Below are 19,762 nucleotides of genomic sequence, written 5' to 3'. Positions count from 1 at the left end.
GTCAAAATTTGATCTCTAAATGCTTATAAAAAAAAATTGTGCCTATGTATTTTTAATATTTTTCAACTGATATTGTAAAAATATATCAGGAGCTTTGTATTAAATTTATATACATTTTTTGGCCCAACAGATAAAACTTTATTGATATTTATAGAAAAAAAAAACTAATAAAATTGAAAACTGAAAATGTCCGTAAACAGCTCAAAAATTAATTATAAGGAATCTCGTATTAAATTTTCAAATCTTAGATTTAAAAAAAAACATTTTTTAGGAATTCCTAACTCAAAATAATTTGCAAATTTAAGTGATTTTTACGTATTTTGTCAAAAATCAATGTAAAGTCAATAAATTTATCGCTTCGCTCAAAATCTGAAATATTAAAGATATGTAGGATTCATTATTTTTTATATGAATTTAAAGTTAAAATTTTTACAAAATTTATCAAAATTTTGAAAATGTGCAAAACTATTTTTCAATTAGAAATTCATAAAAGATTTTGGCATTTTCCTTCAATAGCTATCATTAGAAATGTTGAAAAAAGATTCATTATTTTTTTTGTACCTTAAACAAAAATAAAAAGTTTACCGGAAAGCGATATTAATATTTGAGATTTTGAATTTAAAGTTTTTACGATAGTGGATTTTCATTGGTTATAATTAACGAATATCTATCAATTTTTGATATTTTGTGTTGTAACTTGTAATTAAAAAACAAATAACCCTAGTCACTTGAAATTTACATAAAATGTTAAAATGGCCATTTATTTCCATCCATTGTAAAATCTTCTAACAATATTGACTCTTTCGAGCTATTTATAGCCATGAGACATTTTTAAAATGTTGTAAATTGTTTTTCAGTGAGAAATTATTACTATTAATACTATAGTAAATTATAAGTATAATTATAATTATAAATACTATAGTTAATTAGCAATATAAGTAAGTATACGAAAACAAAATACTAACATACCAAAGTATAACATTTTAAAATTAAATGTAGGAACTAAATAGTAAATAGCATATTATACCAAATTAGGCAAATGTTGAAATGTACCTATTTTTTTATAATGGCTAATATAAGTAAAAAATCAAAATACAGTCTAATACAGTCGATATATAGCTGATAATATAATACAATTGGAAAGCACAGAATTATGAGGTAAAAGGACCCAATTCCTTCGATAAAAATCCGACTATATTTTATTTAATTTTCTACACTACGAAAAAGTATTAAAATACCTTCAAATATAGGTAGTATATAATAAATTAATAAAATATATAATATTAAGTAATAAGTAGAAGTATGAACTATGAATACTCAGAATACTCAATACATACTAGTATACTAGTATACTACACATAGGTACCTATAATAACCCATATATATATTATATATACATATACATTATACATTATATAATATGATATTATTTTCGAAATAATATTAAAACCTAATATATATTGATACCAACATATCGAGGTCAATATAAATGACCTCGATGTTTGGGCAAAAATGTATTGTATAATCATCACAGACCTTATACAAGTAGACTGAGCATATAAGATCGGCGGGGTTGGGTAGTGCGGTCCTTGGCAATTTGCTTTACGGTGATATACGGTCATAATATACAGTAAGTAGTACCATAGAGTAATATTATTAAGGTTATTACTCTAAACATAGTTTATTGGATCATCTAGTGCGCATGTGCAGTGTAATTCGGTAACACCCGAACAGCGCCGTCACGTCTGACTGCAGGAACTACATCCATACTCCATCTACTAGTATTTCTCTATGGCATACTCTATGGTATAAGCTCTGTGTTGTGTATAATCTATTGTTCTGTGCTTGGTATAATCAGTAATCACGGGATGGGTTATTTCATGCTGTAATCACTAATCATCAAGTATCATTACAATTTCATTTATCAATCGTTTGAGAATTGAGAGTAGAACAAGAACTACAAAGTACAAGTTGTAGTAGTATACATTACACAATTTACAATACTACGTTACTATATTCATTAGTACTTTACAGTATTACATAGTCATACTGATTACAGACCTGGTGAGAGTAAATGTGTTACTTGTATTAGTTGTCACTATACGGGTTATTGGTGTACTTAAGATTTAATATTTTTATTTTTTTTGTCTGAGAAATGTTGGTACTTAGAGTTTTATAAAATATATTACGATTTTTATTTTTATTTTTTGCAATTACAAAACATAATTTTTTTGAGACATGTTACTAAATTATTAAAGTTTAATACATTTTTAATATAGTTTTAGTGCATAACTATACATGGAATTATGGAATGAAGTTTATGCACTTCCTGTATGTGACATAGATACACATCTTTTTGGGTTAAGCTGTAACCTACAGTTTGGTAATTTTAAATAAAGTAAGTGGATAATAGTGGGATCATCTATTACTTATTAAATTTACATTTTTTTGTAGTTGTTATATAATATAGAAGTACATTTTCATTATTCAAGTCTATCAGGAGAAATGTTTTTGCTCTTTTTTTAGTTAAAGTATTATTGACTATTTGAATGTAATGAGATTAAATCATGGTGGAAAATGCAGTAAAAGAATGGTTATCAGAGTTTGCCACATTGGAAAAGGACGACTGGGCAACATTTGCTATAACAACATCGCAGAATAAGACACTTATAGAATCAATATATGCTGTACTTGATGATATTCATAAATATTCTAAGGTAAATCTAATAATTATGAAATGTTATGTAATTATAACTCATTTCTTCTTATTTATAGAGGATAATTTAATAGGTTGTATTTTCCCATGTTAATAAAAATTTAAAATAATGTAATTAGGTACTACTAAAATATCTTTTGTATGGTTTTGATTTTTAAGCCTATATAGAAAAACCAAAAATATACATAATAGGTACATACTGATACATTTTAACATTATTAAATTTTAATATTATGGATTTTTCTAACCACATAATTTTATGGTTTTTAAATTAATTACCAGTCTATGCTAAAAGAACGCTACTATTTTCCCTTTTCATCCTGTCTCAAATATCATTACTATGCATTTATTTGAATAGTTTGTTTAATATTCTATAATCTAAGGTAAAATTAAGAAAAGTAGACACTATCCTAAACATGTTATTAAAATGTACTGTACAGTAAATAAAAAAAAAAAATTTAAAAGCAATAGCAATTTTACCTGGTTATTATAATAATTATTATGAAGTTTCTCAAACAATTACTGGGGAATTAAAAAAAAAAAAACATTGTTTGAAAGAAACTTTAAAATCATTTTCATATTATACTAAATTTACTGGCCAATTTTTATTGTGTGTTTAACAAAAAATTCAATTAATTTTACAGTTAGTTGATCGTATTTGTGGTGCACTTTTTAATTGTTATCGAACTGAAGAAACCGATTTACATTTATTTGTACTACTGTTTATACCACACTTAACATACAGTTACCTTAATTCTATTGCTCATGTTGACAAGCAAGTAAGTAATATTATATTTTACACATTACACATTTCATATGGTTATAATACATAATACATATTTTTTTGTTACATTCCCTACAGGCTACAATAGCTACAATGCTCTTAATATATACCTACATTTTTATTGTTCTACATTAATTAATATTAATGTTAAATATTCTTACTCCTTAAAAAAAAAACACAATTTGATTATATTATTTGAAATTTTTAGTCAATGATACTTATTTAGAAGTTTTATATATGTTGAAACAACAAAAGGATTTTTATACATTTTAGAATATAGTTTTCAAAATGTTCATAATTTCTTAATAATTTGGTATTTATTAATGCATTATTATTTTGTGATTAGAGCTGTCGTAGTATTGAAGCATTACTAATTGGAATTTACAATCTTGAAGCTGTAGATGAAAATAATACGCCTAGATTTATATCATTTCGTTTGCCGTCATTAGCTCAGCCATCTATTTACCACGAAGTATGTATTTTAATTATTTACTGAAAACTAAATGTAACTATTAAAGAATAGGAAAAAAAAATTAAAAAATAACTGACTAACCTGTAATTATCTATTTATTGAACAATTAATTTACCTATTTAATGTTTATAAATTTTGTATTGAAGCCTAGTAGTTTGGCTCCAACTTCATTAACAGAGACTGCCATTCGTCGTTTAGAACAAAGAGACACACACCCAGTCCGCCGAGGTCCTTTTAATCAAATTGAAAGACTATCTGCGTCTAATAGAATGGAAGTTCTTAGTAACTTATATTTTATTTACTACAAAAATTTAAATCTCCTGCCAGAAGTTTATAATCCATTTGATCGTTTTTATAGAGTTACATCTAAGTAAGTTTATTCATTGTTTAATATTACATTATTGTATCATAATTTCTCATTTTTGTCTTAATATTATTAATATAGAATGGTTACTCAGGGTTATTTTCATAAGCGTTCAACATCATTCACTAATTCTGATATATCAACATCAACAACATTACCACGTATCCCACTTTCTCCAAAATTCTTAATTCATCTACTCTACTGCTTATATATATCAATGTAAGTATTTTGTATACTGAAATGTTAAATAGTTTAGCTGTTGATAGAAATATGTAAGAAAATGTATAACAATGGTATAATGTTTATGTATTTAATAGAAAAAATATGATTTAAATATGTATTTATTTATTTATTGTAATAACCTAGGTACCTAATTTTAAAATGATCCCATTAACTGGTGTAGTGAGTCTAATTGACACATTTTTCGCTGTGTGTTAGTACACGTGTAAATCAGGACCAGCTACGAGTCTAATTGATGAATGAGTCAATTAACTGTTGGTCCAGTAAGGGGAGAACACTATATTTTCTTTTGTATACTTGAATTTAATCATAATTTAGTAAGAATGTCTGTACTTACCTAAGTTATTATAAAAATATTTTTTAGACTAAAATAGCCACCTATACAAATTTACTTATCAAGGATTAATCTTTAATTTATATTCAAAATATTAAAATCCATGAAATTTGTAAATTTTAATTGTTTTTATTTATTATATGTTTATAAATCTCGGAACTCAACATCAAATTAAAAGATTCTACCTTCTACAAACTTTAAAAATTGATAATTCAATATTAATTTATATTATGAATGTTGTTAAAGATTTAATTGTGGAAAAGCGGAAGCGTTTCAAGCTTTAGAAGACATTTATTACCGTGCATGTTACAGTTGTTATTGTGAAGTGATATTATTAGCAAATGCAATTAAAAATTCTTGTCAGGGATCTTTTGAAGGTTAGTTAAAGTAAACAGTAATATTGTTTTGAATTTTGTACATACTTAATATATATTTATTTTATATAAACATTTAGGTGGACAAACACCTAATGTTTCATCAGTGGGAACACCTGTAAGTAGTAATACTTGTAGCACACCAGTATCTAAATCAATGATAACAAATGCATCATTTAGAACTAAAAAGTTACCAGGTAATAATATAAATTAATATATTATGTTATATCATTACACAAAACCATCCAAAATTAGGTGGTCATTTAAATAACTCATGGTGAATGTTGAGTTTATTTTACAAATAAATAATTTTAAAATTTTTTAGATACTTAAAAAAAAATGTAATGATAATGCAATTTTAAAATTGTGTTTTTTGCAGCAAAAAACTTTCCTCATGCTGTTTATACATTAGTACTTAATTAATAGTTTTAAGCATTTAAGTCTTATGTTTTCTTCCCAGGCAATCTTCTAATGACCTTATATTTTTAAGCATTTATCTGCACATTTCAATATATTTAGGAAATTGTATGTAGGATGCTAAGTGCTGATTGCCAATCATTTAAATTTTAATCTTATTATTTTAGATGACATTCCAATTCAAAATATTCAAGGAACTTTTGACGAAAGTGCTGATGTGGCAAATTTATCATCAATAACAGAAGAAACTAATGATTTAAAAGATCTGAGTGCTGAATCAGTACCGGTTAAAAGGAGTTTGCCAAAAATTGCTGCTAATTTTGGTAAAAAAACTGCTGAAAAAATAGCTACTGCCGTTAAAAATTCTGGAAATATAAAAACTTCAAAGTTGAACACGCAAAATGGCTCTGACATTTATGAAACTGATGAAAGTGGTATTGATCTAGCCGGGTCTGACATATCTGATACTAAAACTGGTTTAGGACATGATGACAGAACTACTATGACACCATTATTAAATAGAAGAAATCCCAGTATGTCAGTTGAATTAGAATCTTCTAGATCAATCCAGGTAATTAGTTTATGTTAACTTTTTATTTTTATTTCAGTCTACTAAATATTGTTTAATCTACCTGATGATAATTTAAATTTTTCTTGAAAAACATTGTTACATGTACAATGTTTTTTAATACATATTTTCAGATGGGTGTAAACGTAAAGTCTTACAAAGAAAGATTCCATTAACTTATAAGTTATAACCCTCATTCTTCACTATTCATATTGGTAATACTATTAATGTCACATACAAATTAATGTTCTAATGACATTTGCTATTATTTTACATGTGTATAAGTTGTTGTAGTGCTTAGTATTATTGGATACTAGTTCACCTTTAGTTGCATGAATATTTTTAGTAGTTACATATTTACTACTTTGTATATTGTACCTAAATTACATTTTTTTCTTCAATATTATATTACCTACTTTCAATGCAATTTATAATAAATACTCACAATTCGCATTATTCAAGACTAAACTGTACTGAGCTATTATAAATTGTTCAAATTAACTTATGAGTAGTAATACATTTTAGTCATTACCCGTTAGTTAATTGAGAAAACAAAGTAAATAATTATAAACACAATATACTGACCACTAGATGTATTATCCATTGATATTTTATTATATTGAATAATTTAGGGTTCATTTCATTATTTGACATGTAATAAGAAATAGTCTTGACACTTTTTTTATTTTATCTAAGTAATATCAATTATTTTATAAAAATTATTGCTGTAGTTTATTGAAATTTAACATATGGTATGTAACAAAATGAATTTCGGAGTTACAAAGAGCTCTATTGTTAATATTAATTGTCAAAATAATGATATAGCCACATGGAAAAATTCAATATATTATACATTTATGCAATATTCTAGTATATTAGAATGAAATGTCAGAAGATGGAATCGAAGCATGAACTACGCAATTTAATTTTAGGCATATTTGAAATATATTAAATAATCAATTTATTAAGTAATTGACAGTAAAATTTAGTTAAGAATATAAATTCAATTTATGACAAACAAAACAATATTTTTATTAATTGATGATGAAAATTTTAATTAAACATAGATATTTAGATTTTACCATTGGCGCAACTAGGATTAAAATTCTGGGGGGGGGGGGCAAACAAAACTATTAATTTAAAATAACCCATTGGGGGTTTATATCTAAATCAATAAGGGATATTTGTGGGGGGCTAAGTCCCCCCTAGTTGCGCTAATGGATTTTACATAATATTTTATTGACCATTTTTCACTAATCACAGGATACTTGTATGTTTCAATCATCTTCACACATTGTTATAATAATTTTAATTTTGGAGCTTAATGTACAATAAATGGTATATATATTTTTAATTTAAGTAAATTGTTTATGTTACAGATTGAGAGTACAGCTTTATGACTTGCAATCAAATAATTTATTATATTGGGCTTATGGACAAGGAAGTTTGGTTTGGTGTGATTTTCTTATAATGTATCAAAATTATTTAATAGACCTAGAATTTTGTTGTGATAATCAAGATTGAATGTTTATATTATTTTATCTTATACTGTATGTACTTAATTCATTTTAATCTTGTAATTGAAATTGTTATACTGTTTATTAATAACAAATGTTATTATTTAAATTAAAATCTTCAATAATTTAAAATAAACATTTTTTAGTTTTTTTTACAGTCAAAAGTATTAAGAAGTACCAGGTACCTATACAGTATAAAGTTTTATATAATATCTGAATAACTATTTCAAACAAATGAAATAAAAAAATCATTAATTTGAAATTTAAATTAATTTTTTACTGAAATCACCAAGCCAGTAAAACTGATCAGATTTAAATAATCTTGTGATGATTACTACCACACGAACAGTTAGTTTAATTGGAAAAAAAATTTGATTTTCAGGAGTAATATATACTCTATTCCAGCGGTTCTTAACCTTTTGTAGATCACGGACCCCTGATTATAGATTTCTATCATTACAGATCCCCTTACCAAATTGTTTTCGAATACCTTTTTTTTATACAAAACATCTCATGTTATCATAACCAAAATTATAATAATAATTTTACATATCAAATTACATAAGTAGGCTTAACAAAAAATACATATTTATAATTATTTTATTACAATTAATTTTTTATAAAAATGTAATAAAAAACTATAATTGAGTGTGATCAATCAACTGCTCTTGTGGCAGCAAATATAAAATACTGCGAGACTACAGTGCTGTATGCATGTGAACAAGGAAAACTGATGAGTTAGTAAATATTAATAATTAATTTTGTGTAAAATCTACATATTATATATGAATAAAAAATAATAATCCAACAATATTGTAATAATGCATTCATTACGTATGTTATGTGTTAAGGTTTTCGCGGATCCCAGACATGAGTATTGCGGAACCCCAGAGGGCTGCACCCACAGGTTAGGAACCGTTGCTCTATTCTACTTAATAGGACAATGTACCAGATATGTTGTTTCAGTCTCACACATATACCACATAGCAAATTTTTGTTCACCAGTTTCAATAGTGTGCTGTTAGTTTTTATATTAGAGTGAATCAAACTATTATAAAATTTAAAAGTAATATTATCCATTAAGTAAATTATGACCTTTTTGAAAATGAACATAACTTACTTAAAAATAATAACATTAATAAAATCCTATGCTGTGTACTCTATACTTTTCAAGTTAATAATTTTACACTATAATTATAATTTAAATATAAAATATTTAAAAATAATACACCGTGAAAATAATACTAATACTTTTATTTGTATACATGGTCTTATAAAAATTAATAAAATACACAGTTAACTGAAAAACTTATCTAACACGTAATAGTTCTAGTTGTTCTCTTTAAATACTATACTGTGAATTTGTAAGAAGATATACATCATTAAGGGATATTTCATGTTTATCACACAATTTAAATTAATTACAACATAAAAATATAATTATTCTAAAATCATGTTTGATGTATATAAAAAGAATATAATAAAATATTAAGTAGTATTATTTCTTATATGAATACCTATTAATAATAAACACATGAAATATTATTGGTAAGTCAAAATAAACTTAATAACATAAATGAGAGATGATTACACTTAATTATATTTTTTTTTAAGAGGTAGCCATGCATTTGTTGTCTCCATCTTATACACGTACAGCATAACAAATTTTCATTCACTAGTTTCAATAGCGTGCCGTCAATTTTGATATTAGAATGATTTGACCTATTATCAATTTTTTTGATAATAACATTATCTGTGCTTAAGCATTGACGATTTTTGATATTTTAATTTTCAATCGAGATATGAGCATTTTTATTTTTTGATATTTCACACTCATATCTTGCTTGAAAATGAAAATTTCAAAAATCGTCAATGCTTAAGCGCAGATAATATTCTTATCTAAAAGTTTTATAATAGGTCAATTCACTATAGTATCAAAACTAACAGCACACTATTGAAACTAGTGAGCACGCTTTATCGTGCGTGTGTAAGACGGAGACAACAAATGTATGGGTAGCATCCTCTTAAACTAAAATTATAACTAAATAATTTTAAATGTAAGCTGACAACATAATTTATATTTTAAATAACGTAAAAGTTAAAATAACATTTTACATATTTTAAATAAATAAAAAAAAGAGAAATTTATTAATATTCAAAAACATGATTAATTCTATAACTTTCTTTAACTAATACATTTCAACCAAATTTACTTTATTATATTATAATATAGTACTACTAATACTTCACAAACACTAGGTATAAATCCTTAAGGATAGATAAATCAATATTTTTATCAATTTTACTAAGATTATTATTTGCAGAAAAAATTAATGAAATACAATAAAACAATAACATAGTTAAAAAGTAAACATTTTGAAAATTATATTTCAGCGCATAAAAATTATGTTGATTTTCATAATTAATACTTACTGTATTTAACATAAATGTATTAACAATTATTCATATTTAACCATTTTGGAACATAATACTGCATTTAAATATACAAGAAAAAAAACAGTAAAATATTTATTGAAACATAAATAATGGTTATTGATATGCTCAAAAAAAATATGAAAATTACAAGTCCTCTTCAGTGATTCTAAAATACGAATATTTTCTTAATAATAGGTCAGATTCAAATGATTATTTGGGAACACTGTAAATGGTCATTTTTAATTTAATGGTTCGTGTAATAAAAAACAAAAATCAAATTTAGTATAAAAGAGGAAGGACATGTTTTACCTAACCTATGAGGCAATAAGACCAAAATATTCAAAATATTATTTGATTAATATGAACATACACTTCTATAAAACAAGATATTTTAATAATTATTAAATTATACCTTTTGCAGTTATTACATTATGATACAGAATTTTTGTGTATTCACATTTATTGAAGTATCCACGATTTCTTCATCTGCTTCAAAATTGTTTTGAGTGTTTTTTTCTTCTGTTTTTTCATTATCACTATTGTTTTCACAAATAGTTGACTCGGGTTCTATGGTATTCTCTTTTTCAACTATGATTTCTGCTATAGAAATATTTGATTTATCTTTACTTATTGAAGTGCCATATGTTATTTTCTGAAAAGGATATTTCATCAAGTTCCACAATTTAAGTATCTTAGTAGACTTCTGTTCTTGTTCTGCCAAATCTTCAAATTTTCGTTTTCGCTCATTATTTAATACTTCTTTTTCCAGTAATAAAATATCATCCTCAAACGTAGTATCTAAATCCTTATAAGAATGTAATGGTGCTCTTGCTGATATATTAAAGTAAGACGCAGGTGACTCAATATTATTTAATTCTGAATAATCATCTTCCAAATCATGTGAATCATTATCATATAAAGAATCACTCGGAGAATATGGAACATCTAGAGATTTAATTGAATTTACCTGAAAAATGAAGTAGTTTTTTAACTGAGATTTGAAATTCACATCACATATTAATAAGCAACATTAAAGTAAAACAATTTGTCATGTTGTATTATAAAACTTCTTGTCGTGATTTTTCATCTGATATACCTAATTTAATAATAAAATAGATTTACACCAATATAAAGTCCCATATGAATCTTATATTCATATTGAAAGTTATTAAAAAATATCATGAAACTGTGGTCAGCATAAAAAGTATTTGAAATTAAGTACTTATTACTCAAAAATATACTAATTAATTATACGTATTTATTACTGATGACCAGAGTTCAAATTTCAAAGATTATAAATAAGGGGAGGTGGAAAATATAATTTATAACAGGCATGTCAAACACACAGTTCATTTTTTTGTGGCCTTCGGCTACCAAAATTAATGAACAAAAAAAAAAAAATAATAATAAATATTAATGTTGTGTGACAACTATCTTAGATTCTTAGAGAATAGTGTATTTGGTATACATTATTATACTGTCTTATCTTCTGATAAACTATAATCGAATAAGGATTATTGATGGGTTTTATAAATATTTTATATCAATATAGATTAAAGATTATAGATATATAATTTATATCGTCAGTTTTCGACATGCGTGCCTCTTCCATTGTTAACATCTACTATAGTCGTTCGATAACCACCATGTGTTTGAGTTTAAATTTTGTTACGTGTATTCTATCTGACTGTTATTCCAATATTAGAAAACGATTGTAGTAAATGTTCCAACACGTATACAAATGAAACTAATCGAGATTCAAAATGATTCAAATGTAAACCTAAATTCAATGAGGTTGGTGTTCCTGATTTTTACAATTTTGTGCCAACACGATATGTAGAAACTCGTAGATTTACTAGTAAAATTATTTTTATGTTTAGTAGTACTTATTGATGCGAGCAACTTTTTTCATTAATGAACAGTAATAAATCATCCGTTAGATCCAGATTAACAGACACACATCTAAATGTAGTATTGAAAATGGCTTTGAGTTTGACATGCCTGATTTATAACAAGTGGAGGGATGAACCCCACTCCTTCCGACTAATGGTATACAAAAAATATAACATATTATGTTTTAATGTTCAATCAGTTAATGATATTAGTTCTTGAGCAGAAAAAAACAATTAACATTAATGTAAAAACTTATTTAAATATATTTTTTTTATTAACAGAGAGGAAATATTTTCCTAACCTAACCTAGCACATTCCTCTTTAAATATTAAGGATATTAAGTTAAGGTAAGCCAGTAATAATATCATTGGTTATTCATCTAAGACAATATTTTGTATGAATATTTTTTTTTCCTGCATCTTGATAAAATGAGCTCATTACTTAAATTTGTGGTGTGCCAAGTTTATAAAATATTAATCTAACCTAAAATAATAAGATTAATTATTTTTTATACTTCTAGTTTTAACAAAGTTAATATATTCCATATAATTTAAACTTACTTGAATATCTTTTTCACCATTTTTTACATCTGCTTCATTTGAATTTTCATTAGAGATATCAATAGTTTCTGATTCTCGATCTTCTTGGGTGCAAATTGAACCGATAGTAATATTACGATCCGTATCACTATCCATTTCTAAATTTGGTTCTAATGATGATGTATTATCAACATCAAAATTTATGCTATCAGTTTTATTGTGGTTTCCATTTAATTCACTGCCATTAGTTTCTACAGATTTATTAAGTTTTTGTTTCTCATCATCTTTGTCTGTTTTTTTGGATACAACTTTTTTTAAAGTCAACAAATCATCACCATTGTTAATGAATAAGCAACGGGTATCTTTTCCACTCACCACAGCTTCAGTCATTTTTTTCCTTCTAAAATAAAAAAAATTATTCATTTTAATAAGATGATTAAAAACATTTCTCCCATTTTAGAATTAATTAACTGGAAGACCAATTCCATACAGAAACCGGTGTCTTCGCTCCACCATAATATTATATTAATAATTACATAGTTTTAAAGAGTCTGAAGTTAAAACAACAGATCATTTAAAATTTAATTTGACTTAAATTTATAATTATCTCTATTTCAAAGACTTACGTACACCTAGAATTTAAAATAAAACCCATGTAGTAGACCTCATTATAAATGTTTATACGCAATTTATAAGACACATTTCACAAGTTCATGCTATTTTATCAAATTAAACTATTAATTCATAGAAGCCTGACGAGAATTAAAAAGGCATATATATATATGTATAAAGTTCCCAAACTAATTAAATGTATGTGCCATCAACAATTAGATTTAAACTTATTAATAGATTGTAAATTTTAAAAGTATGTGATTATACGAAGTATCAAATTTTATTGTAAATATTCTTTTATTTATAATTAAAAACAATAAGAAATTTTTTTTTTTAAATTTATATTGTTATAGGTTATTTTCTTTTAAAACATAAAAGTTTAATAATTGAAATCAGTAATAATAATAATATAATAATAATAATAATATACATGATTATCAGGGTATACTGTTTAATTTTATTATTCCTATATCTTGAAATTATATTCAATTAAAAACAAATGAATATTTATATTTTATGACAAGAATTCATTCTAAAAAAGTATGACACCTTAATAATGAACACAGACAAATTAAATCACTCCCCACAATGATAACAGTCATAATCATAATCATTAAGCGGATGTCAGCACACTATTTGTTTTCTCTCTTTGGCCTATGCGCAAATAGGAAAAATGCATAAACGCATAATCTTTTTTTTTTTATGTTTTTGAGAAACCTATTTAGAGTAAAATCACCCATCACAAAAAACAATAGAGAATAATATTTTTGCGGGTATAAGTTATCGATTTGTCTAAATATTGCCTCCAAACAATTTAAACATCATTTAAATTAATTTTTTTTTATTTTGAGTCAAATACAAAACCGCAAAATAACAATAAAATATAAAACCTATATAATATCATAAACTCAAAAATATTATCCTCGATAATTTTTGCAACAGGTGATGTTGTATTAAGATTACTCAAAAATCAGAAAAAAATGATTTTAAGTGAAAGTTTTAAATTTATGTTGCACATGGGCCTGAGAAAACAAATATTGCGCCGACATTGTCTTAAGTATTTTCATAAGGCAGCAGTTTAAGTATAAAACAAAAAAGATTTCCGTAATTTAATGTTATTTTTCGTAATTGTGATCATCTACTTGATTTATATGAAACAATATGCCACTAATAACATTTAAAATTACTGACTAGCAAGTTATATATTGTTATTCAATATGAACTTAACTACAAGAACTACAATATGAATTTATAATTAAAAATGGCAAATACATATTCCTAGTAACTAAACATTTACATACACAATGTTTGAAGAAAGTTTGGGAAAATAATATATAGAAAGATTAGGTAAAGTATGAAATATCTTTTAATCGTGCAAGTACAAAGTCTAGTATATATTTTACTATAAATTATTTATATTTTTAAAAACTAAAAGTACAGATAAAAATATGATTTTTAAACAAAATTGTTTATGCAACTTTGTTAAAATATATTATGTGTAAACTGAATCATATAACAAAATTTTAACTTGTATAAAATAACACTATTGATGTTTCTAGGATGCTAATCAAATAAACATTTATAGTATTCTTAAATAGGTGTATAAATTGTACAAAACATTAGGAAATATTGAAAATTAATTTTAATGAAAAGATAAATGATAAATAATAAGTTATAATAAATGACAAATTATAAAAACAAACTGTTAATTATTCTTTCGAAATATTAGAGATTATTATAAAATAAAATGAGCCTATAGCAATATATGTAAATAATAATTAAATGCATGAAACATTAATTAGAAAACTTCAATTCCTCAATAATTGTTCATCATCATATTCATCATAGTCTTCAAACTCATCATTTTCATTATAATAATCACCATCCTCTTCCTCAGTGTCTGAATCATTAGTATTATGTAATAGTTGGACACGTGTAAATGCTAAATATATTTCATTCAGATATTCTGGGGTGTCGGGTACAAGTTTGATTTTAGATTTCATTTCTCCTTCTTCCTCATCTTCGTTTTCATCAACTTCATTATCATCTTCAGAATCATTATCATCTTCATTAATATGATTGTCACCATTTAGGTTTTGTCCATTTTCAGGTTGTATACTATCAGAAGGTTTATAAGAGAAGTCAACTATTATTTGCAAACAGGGTTTTTCATGTACTACTGGATGATTACATGTACCAAATACACACATGGATTTGTAATCAATACTAATTATTTGATTGGTTGCATCATTCTTCCAGTAAAGTTTACTTTCAGCAACATACAGAGTGCCTTTTCCAAATGTAGCCTCGTCAACTATAAATGTAACATTGGGTTCACAGTGCTGAATTGATTCATCTTCTTCATTAAAACTAGCAAGAGTATCCATTTTTATTCTATGTTTATATTATTAATTATTACTTTTATATGGAAACTATATAATTAACAATATAGGTACCGGCTTGACACTGAAAAACACAAAACAAATAGCCTAAGCCTAAATAGAAAGATAACAACTAACAACTAAACATTTAAACACTACTGGTATAAAAAGCTTGAAACATTATAATTGCTTAGGGTGTTACAGTAAATAGTAAATTATTTGAAATTGGCATTATTGATTGAGGAAGTCCGTTGTTTATGCTATATTTAAAATATAAATTTTTATACTAGACTATCAAAGAGAGAAAAAATCTCTGGGTAGGTAACTTCATTATGTAGGTGTGTTGTGTCTTATCTATTTTCTATGATAGGTAAGTACAAAAGAAAATTAATTAATTTAAATTAATAACAATCATAATAATATAATAGTATTTATAATTGTGAATTGCAATTACTAATTAGTTCAATTGCACTATGCAGTTTGACCTAATGAGAAACGTCTTATTAACAAAAATACAATAACTACATTTCTCAACTTTAGCGGCATAGCAAAATGAACAGCTATGGCGGCATTTTTAAGAGCCACGTTATTACGAAATATCCAATGTGGATTTAGTAAATAAATTTAGATAGCAACCATGATGTGTCTTACCTGAGATAATAATACAGTATGACAAAATATGTGTACACCGTAAAATGAGGACGGAATATAATTAAAATAAAGAACGAACGAGAAACGTCCAACGCTGGGCACAATATTATTTTACTACGACAAAATCAAGTTCAAGAGCAATGTGTTATGTGAGAGATCGCGGATAATAAATAATATAATTCTTTAAAACATTAAATGCCAAATGGGAAATTCAGAATACCATTGATACAGTATACCAGTGACCAACAGGGCATAGAAATAAGATTGGTTCATGAGTTGTTTACACTTGAGACAGTTTGACCAAATTAAGAATATAATAGTTAATTTCAATTTTCGGAATCTGGACATTATTTTAAGTATAATTTACAGGTTTCTTTTCATAATTTCCAGTATTTGTTTAGATATTGAGATTACGTTATATAAATAAAAACAATGAGCTTCCTATACATTAAAGGAGTGAGGACATTATATAATACGGTACACCCTTATAGACCCATTGACTTGAGGACGCCACACCTGCATGTGTTGTGTCCGTCTTACAATTAATGTCAAACATACCAAAAACTGTTTTGGCGCGAAAAAGAACAGAGAAGGTTATAGGCTATGGGTAATATATTTATTGTTCTATGGTAATAAGTAATAACGAAGAAACGAAATTTTCACCACATAAAATTGGCTGAGCAAATTATCGTTTTTATTTTTTTTATATCAGTTATACGAAAAAAATTGTATTGTATCAAACTCCATTATTGTTTAGTGTTATTCAAACTTTAATAACTTTTTTTGGAGATATCGAAAAATTAAAACATATTATCTAAAGTTCTCCTTTTTACGTGGTGAAAATTTCGATTCTTAATTATTGCTGTAACCTATTAGTTTCTTTTTCGCGCCAAAACAGTTATTGCTATGTTTTACATATTTTGTAAGACGCAGACAACACATGCGTACAGTTGTGCGTACCTATACTTTGTATGCTAGTAAATTCACGCCGATTAATTTTTACTGGTAGTATTCACAATCGATGGTATTATCTTAGTTACAATTTACAGGCTACAGATATCATAGCCTGGGATTTGGGTTTTTATATACTATATTAGTACAATTATAGTACCTATAAATAATAATATTTATATTATTAAATAAGTATTTAAATATAATAAAATAAGTTAATAAATATGGTTCGCCAGTTTAGAAAAAAATTTATGGGGGAATACGTCACCCAAACGGCCATCCCCCCCCCCCTTAATTACGAAAATGGCACTGTAGGTACTACAATATATCATTAACTAGGTACCTAAAGACTCAATTAAATAAAACAATTTATAATTATAAATTATAACTTTTAACATAATATACATGTGTTACATTATTAAAAATATATTTTTACGTATTATACAATGTACATATTGACCAGCCCATAATAAAACTGAAAAAAAAACCGTTCGCTAACAGTTACATTACATTATAATTGCATTTTTATCTTCATACAAACCCTTCTTACATAATTTTATACTTCCTAGTTACTAGTTAGTATCATACGACATAGGTTACTATATATCAGGGGTGGCCAGCGAGAAGAGACTTGCGAGTCACCAAATATATTAATAAAAATTGAAAAGACAAGATGTAAAAAAACAATTTTTTACATCTTCGCTCTTATATGTTAATTTACCTCTAATGTGCGTCTAATCGAGCCGCAAAAGTCTATGACGCGAGCCGTGGTTTGGCCACCCCTGCTATATATCATAGGCATACCTAAATATAATCCATTAACCCATAAGGTAAAAATAATGACTAAATAATTAATACATAATATGTAGAGGGATACTTAAATATATTTCCTATTATTTGAAGGCTTACAGCTAGCCCATACCCGACCTACTAATGCCAACTCTCTCCCCACCCAAGTGACGCCCCACTGCGGCAGTGAGACACTGACTAATAACATTGTATATAGTTTAATTTTAACTGTTTGAAATATAATGGAGAACTGGCAACTACCTTTATAAATACCTGATCTGTTGTAGAACTCTTAGAGCCGGTAAGGCCTTATCTGATATGGGCATAGATAAGTATAATGGGAGAGGGGGGTCCAGGGGGTCTGGACCTCCCTCAGAATTTTTTTCAATATTTTATTTTTAACCAAATATCAAAACCTAAAAACTCAACCTGCCCCTACATTTACAGAAACGCATTCAAAGAAAACTGTTCACCGTCTCACCCCCAAACTCTCATATATACGGATGCCTCACTCATCGAAGGGCGTGTTGGGATGGCCATCATATGCGAAGAAACTACAATTCAATGGAAACTCTCAAACAATTGCTCAATATACTCTGCAGAAGCTTTGGCGATTCTTAAAGCTATTGCATGAGTACATAATATCCAACGTTGATGATGATAATATTACAATATTTAGTGACTGCCTCTCTACCCTTATCAGCCTTCAAAATCAGTACCACCCCTTCTGATATTGTCAGGAAAATTCAGAACACCCACTTCATAGCTCAACAATATGGAAAAAGTATTACATACTCTTGGATCCCTGGACACTGCAACATACCTGGCAACGAACAAGCAGATACAGCCGCCAAACTCGCCTACTCATCCCCAGATGCAATCACCTTACTTGTGTTCTCTTTTAATGACATAAAAAGAGTCATTGAAGATAACACATCACGTATGTGTCAAATGGAATGGAATAAAACGTCCACCGAACTTAACGAAATTTAAAATTCCATTCAACCGTTCCCCACCCCCGCGAACACCACAATAAAACAAGAGATCACCATCAACCGTCTTAGAATAGGACACACCCACCTCACTCACTCCTATTTAATGAAAAAAAAACCCCTCCCATATGTACTTGTTGTGAGGTCCTCCTCTCAGTTAAACATATTTTAACCGAATGTAGAACCTATAACAAGGAAAGAAGAATTTTCGAAATCTCGCTGAAGAACTCAATCCTGAACCTATCAAAGTCTTCAAATTCATTAAATTCCTAACAGAAACGCAACTCATTAACAAATTGGAAATTGTGTATAATAATTAATATCTAATTCCTAATTAAGTAATATTTGATTTTTTTCTTTTATTTTCTTTTCTCTTTTTTTCTCTTATGATCCTATTACTTATAATATTATTACCTATATGTTCCTTTTTTTTTTTTTTAGTAGTATGTAGTTCATGAATATTGTAAAATGTAATGTATCGTTCAATGGCCACAGATGCCGCGGATAGAATGTTTAATAATAATAAAAAAAAAAACTAAATTCAATAAAATTACAATATACATGTTTTGGATTCCCAATTGGATGACTCAAATGAGATTCATAAACGAAACTTTGGCTTGAGATTTACTTGAGCATTGCTTTTCCTTATGATCACATTTTTTTTATTTTTTAAATTTTAAAATTTAGCTTAAGCAATACTCACTTTTTATGAATAAACTGTGAATACGGCCC

The 19,762-nt window shown here is 26.4% G+C and overlaps 2 protein-coding genes across 5 annotated transcripts; one reads left to right on the top strand and one right to left on the bottom strand.

Moving 5' to 3' along the window:
- Window positions 1-1,833: 1,833 nt before the first annotated feature.
- LOC100165047 (hyccin) lies at window positions 1,834-7,924 on the top strand. Of its 3 annotated transcripts, none has more exons than XM_008185471.3 (12): window positions 1,834-2,064; window positions 2,280-2,398; window positions 2,527-2,717; window positions 3,361-3,495; window positions 3,847-3,972; window positions 4,119-4,342; window positions 4,418-4,555; window positions 5,157-5,287; window positions 5,365-5,481; window positions 5,869-6,272; window positions 6,404-6,484; window positions 7,649-7,783. In XM_008185471.3, the coding sequence occupies exons 3-11, from the start codon at window positions 2,568-2,570 to the stop codon at window positions 6,443-6,445; spliced, it is 1,467 nt and encodes a 488-aa protein (XP_008183693.1). In that variant the 5' UTR covers window positions 1,834-2,064; window positions 2,280-2,398; window positions 2,527-2,567; the 3' UTR covers window positions 6,446-6,484; window positions 7,649-7,783. The 3 variants fall into 3 exon arrangements, with proteins under 3 accessions (XP_008183693.1, XP_016660375.1, XP_029345475.1); XM_016804886.2 differs by having other exon boundaries at window positions 1,834-2,157; XM_029489615.1 differs by lacking the exon at window positions 6,404-6,484 and having other exon boundaries at window positions 1,839-2,064; window positions 7,649-7,924.
- A 2,421-nt stretch (window positions 7,925-10,345) lies between these two features.
- LOC100167069 (methylosome subunit pICln) lies at window positions 10,346-16,563 on the bottom strand. 2 transcript variants are annotated; one of them, XM_001943252.5, is made up of 3 exons: window positions 16,299-16,553; window positions 12,676-13,054; window positions 10,346-11,189 (listed from the first exon to the last, which is right to left on the bottom strand). In XM_001943252.5, the coding sequence occupies exons 2-3, from the start codon at window positions 13,042-13,044 to the stop codon at window positions 10,647-10,649; spliced, it is 912 nt and encodes a 303-aa protein (XP_001943287.1). In that variant the 5' UTR covers window positions 13,045-13,054; window positions 16,299-16,553; the 3' UTR covers window positions 10,346-10,646. The 2 variants fall into 2 exon arrangements, with proteins under 2 accessions (XP_001943287.1, XP_008183695.1); XM_008185473.3 differs by lacking the exons at window positions 10,346-11,189; window positions 12,676-13,054 and adding an exon at window positions 14,613-15,732 and having other exon boundaries at window positions 16,299-16,563.
- Window positions 16,564-19,762: the final 3,199 nt, after the last annotated feature.

This window comes from Acyrthosiphon pisum, chromosome A2 (genome assembly GCF_005508785.2).
Source record: "Acyrthosiphon pisum isolate AL4f chromosome A2, pea_aphid_22Mar2018_4r6ur, whole genome shotgun sequence".
NCBI lineage: Eukaryota > Metazoa > Arthropoda > Insecta > Hemiptera > Aphididae > Acyrthosiphon > Acyrthosiphon pisum.
This window is presented reverse-complemented; position numbering and strand designations above follow the sequence as displayed.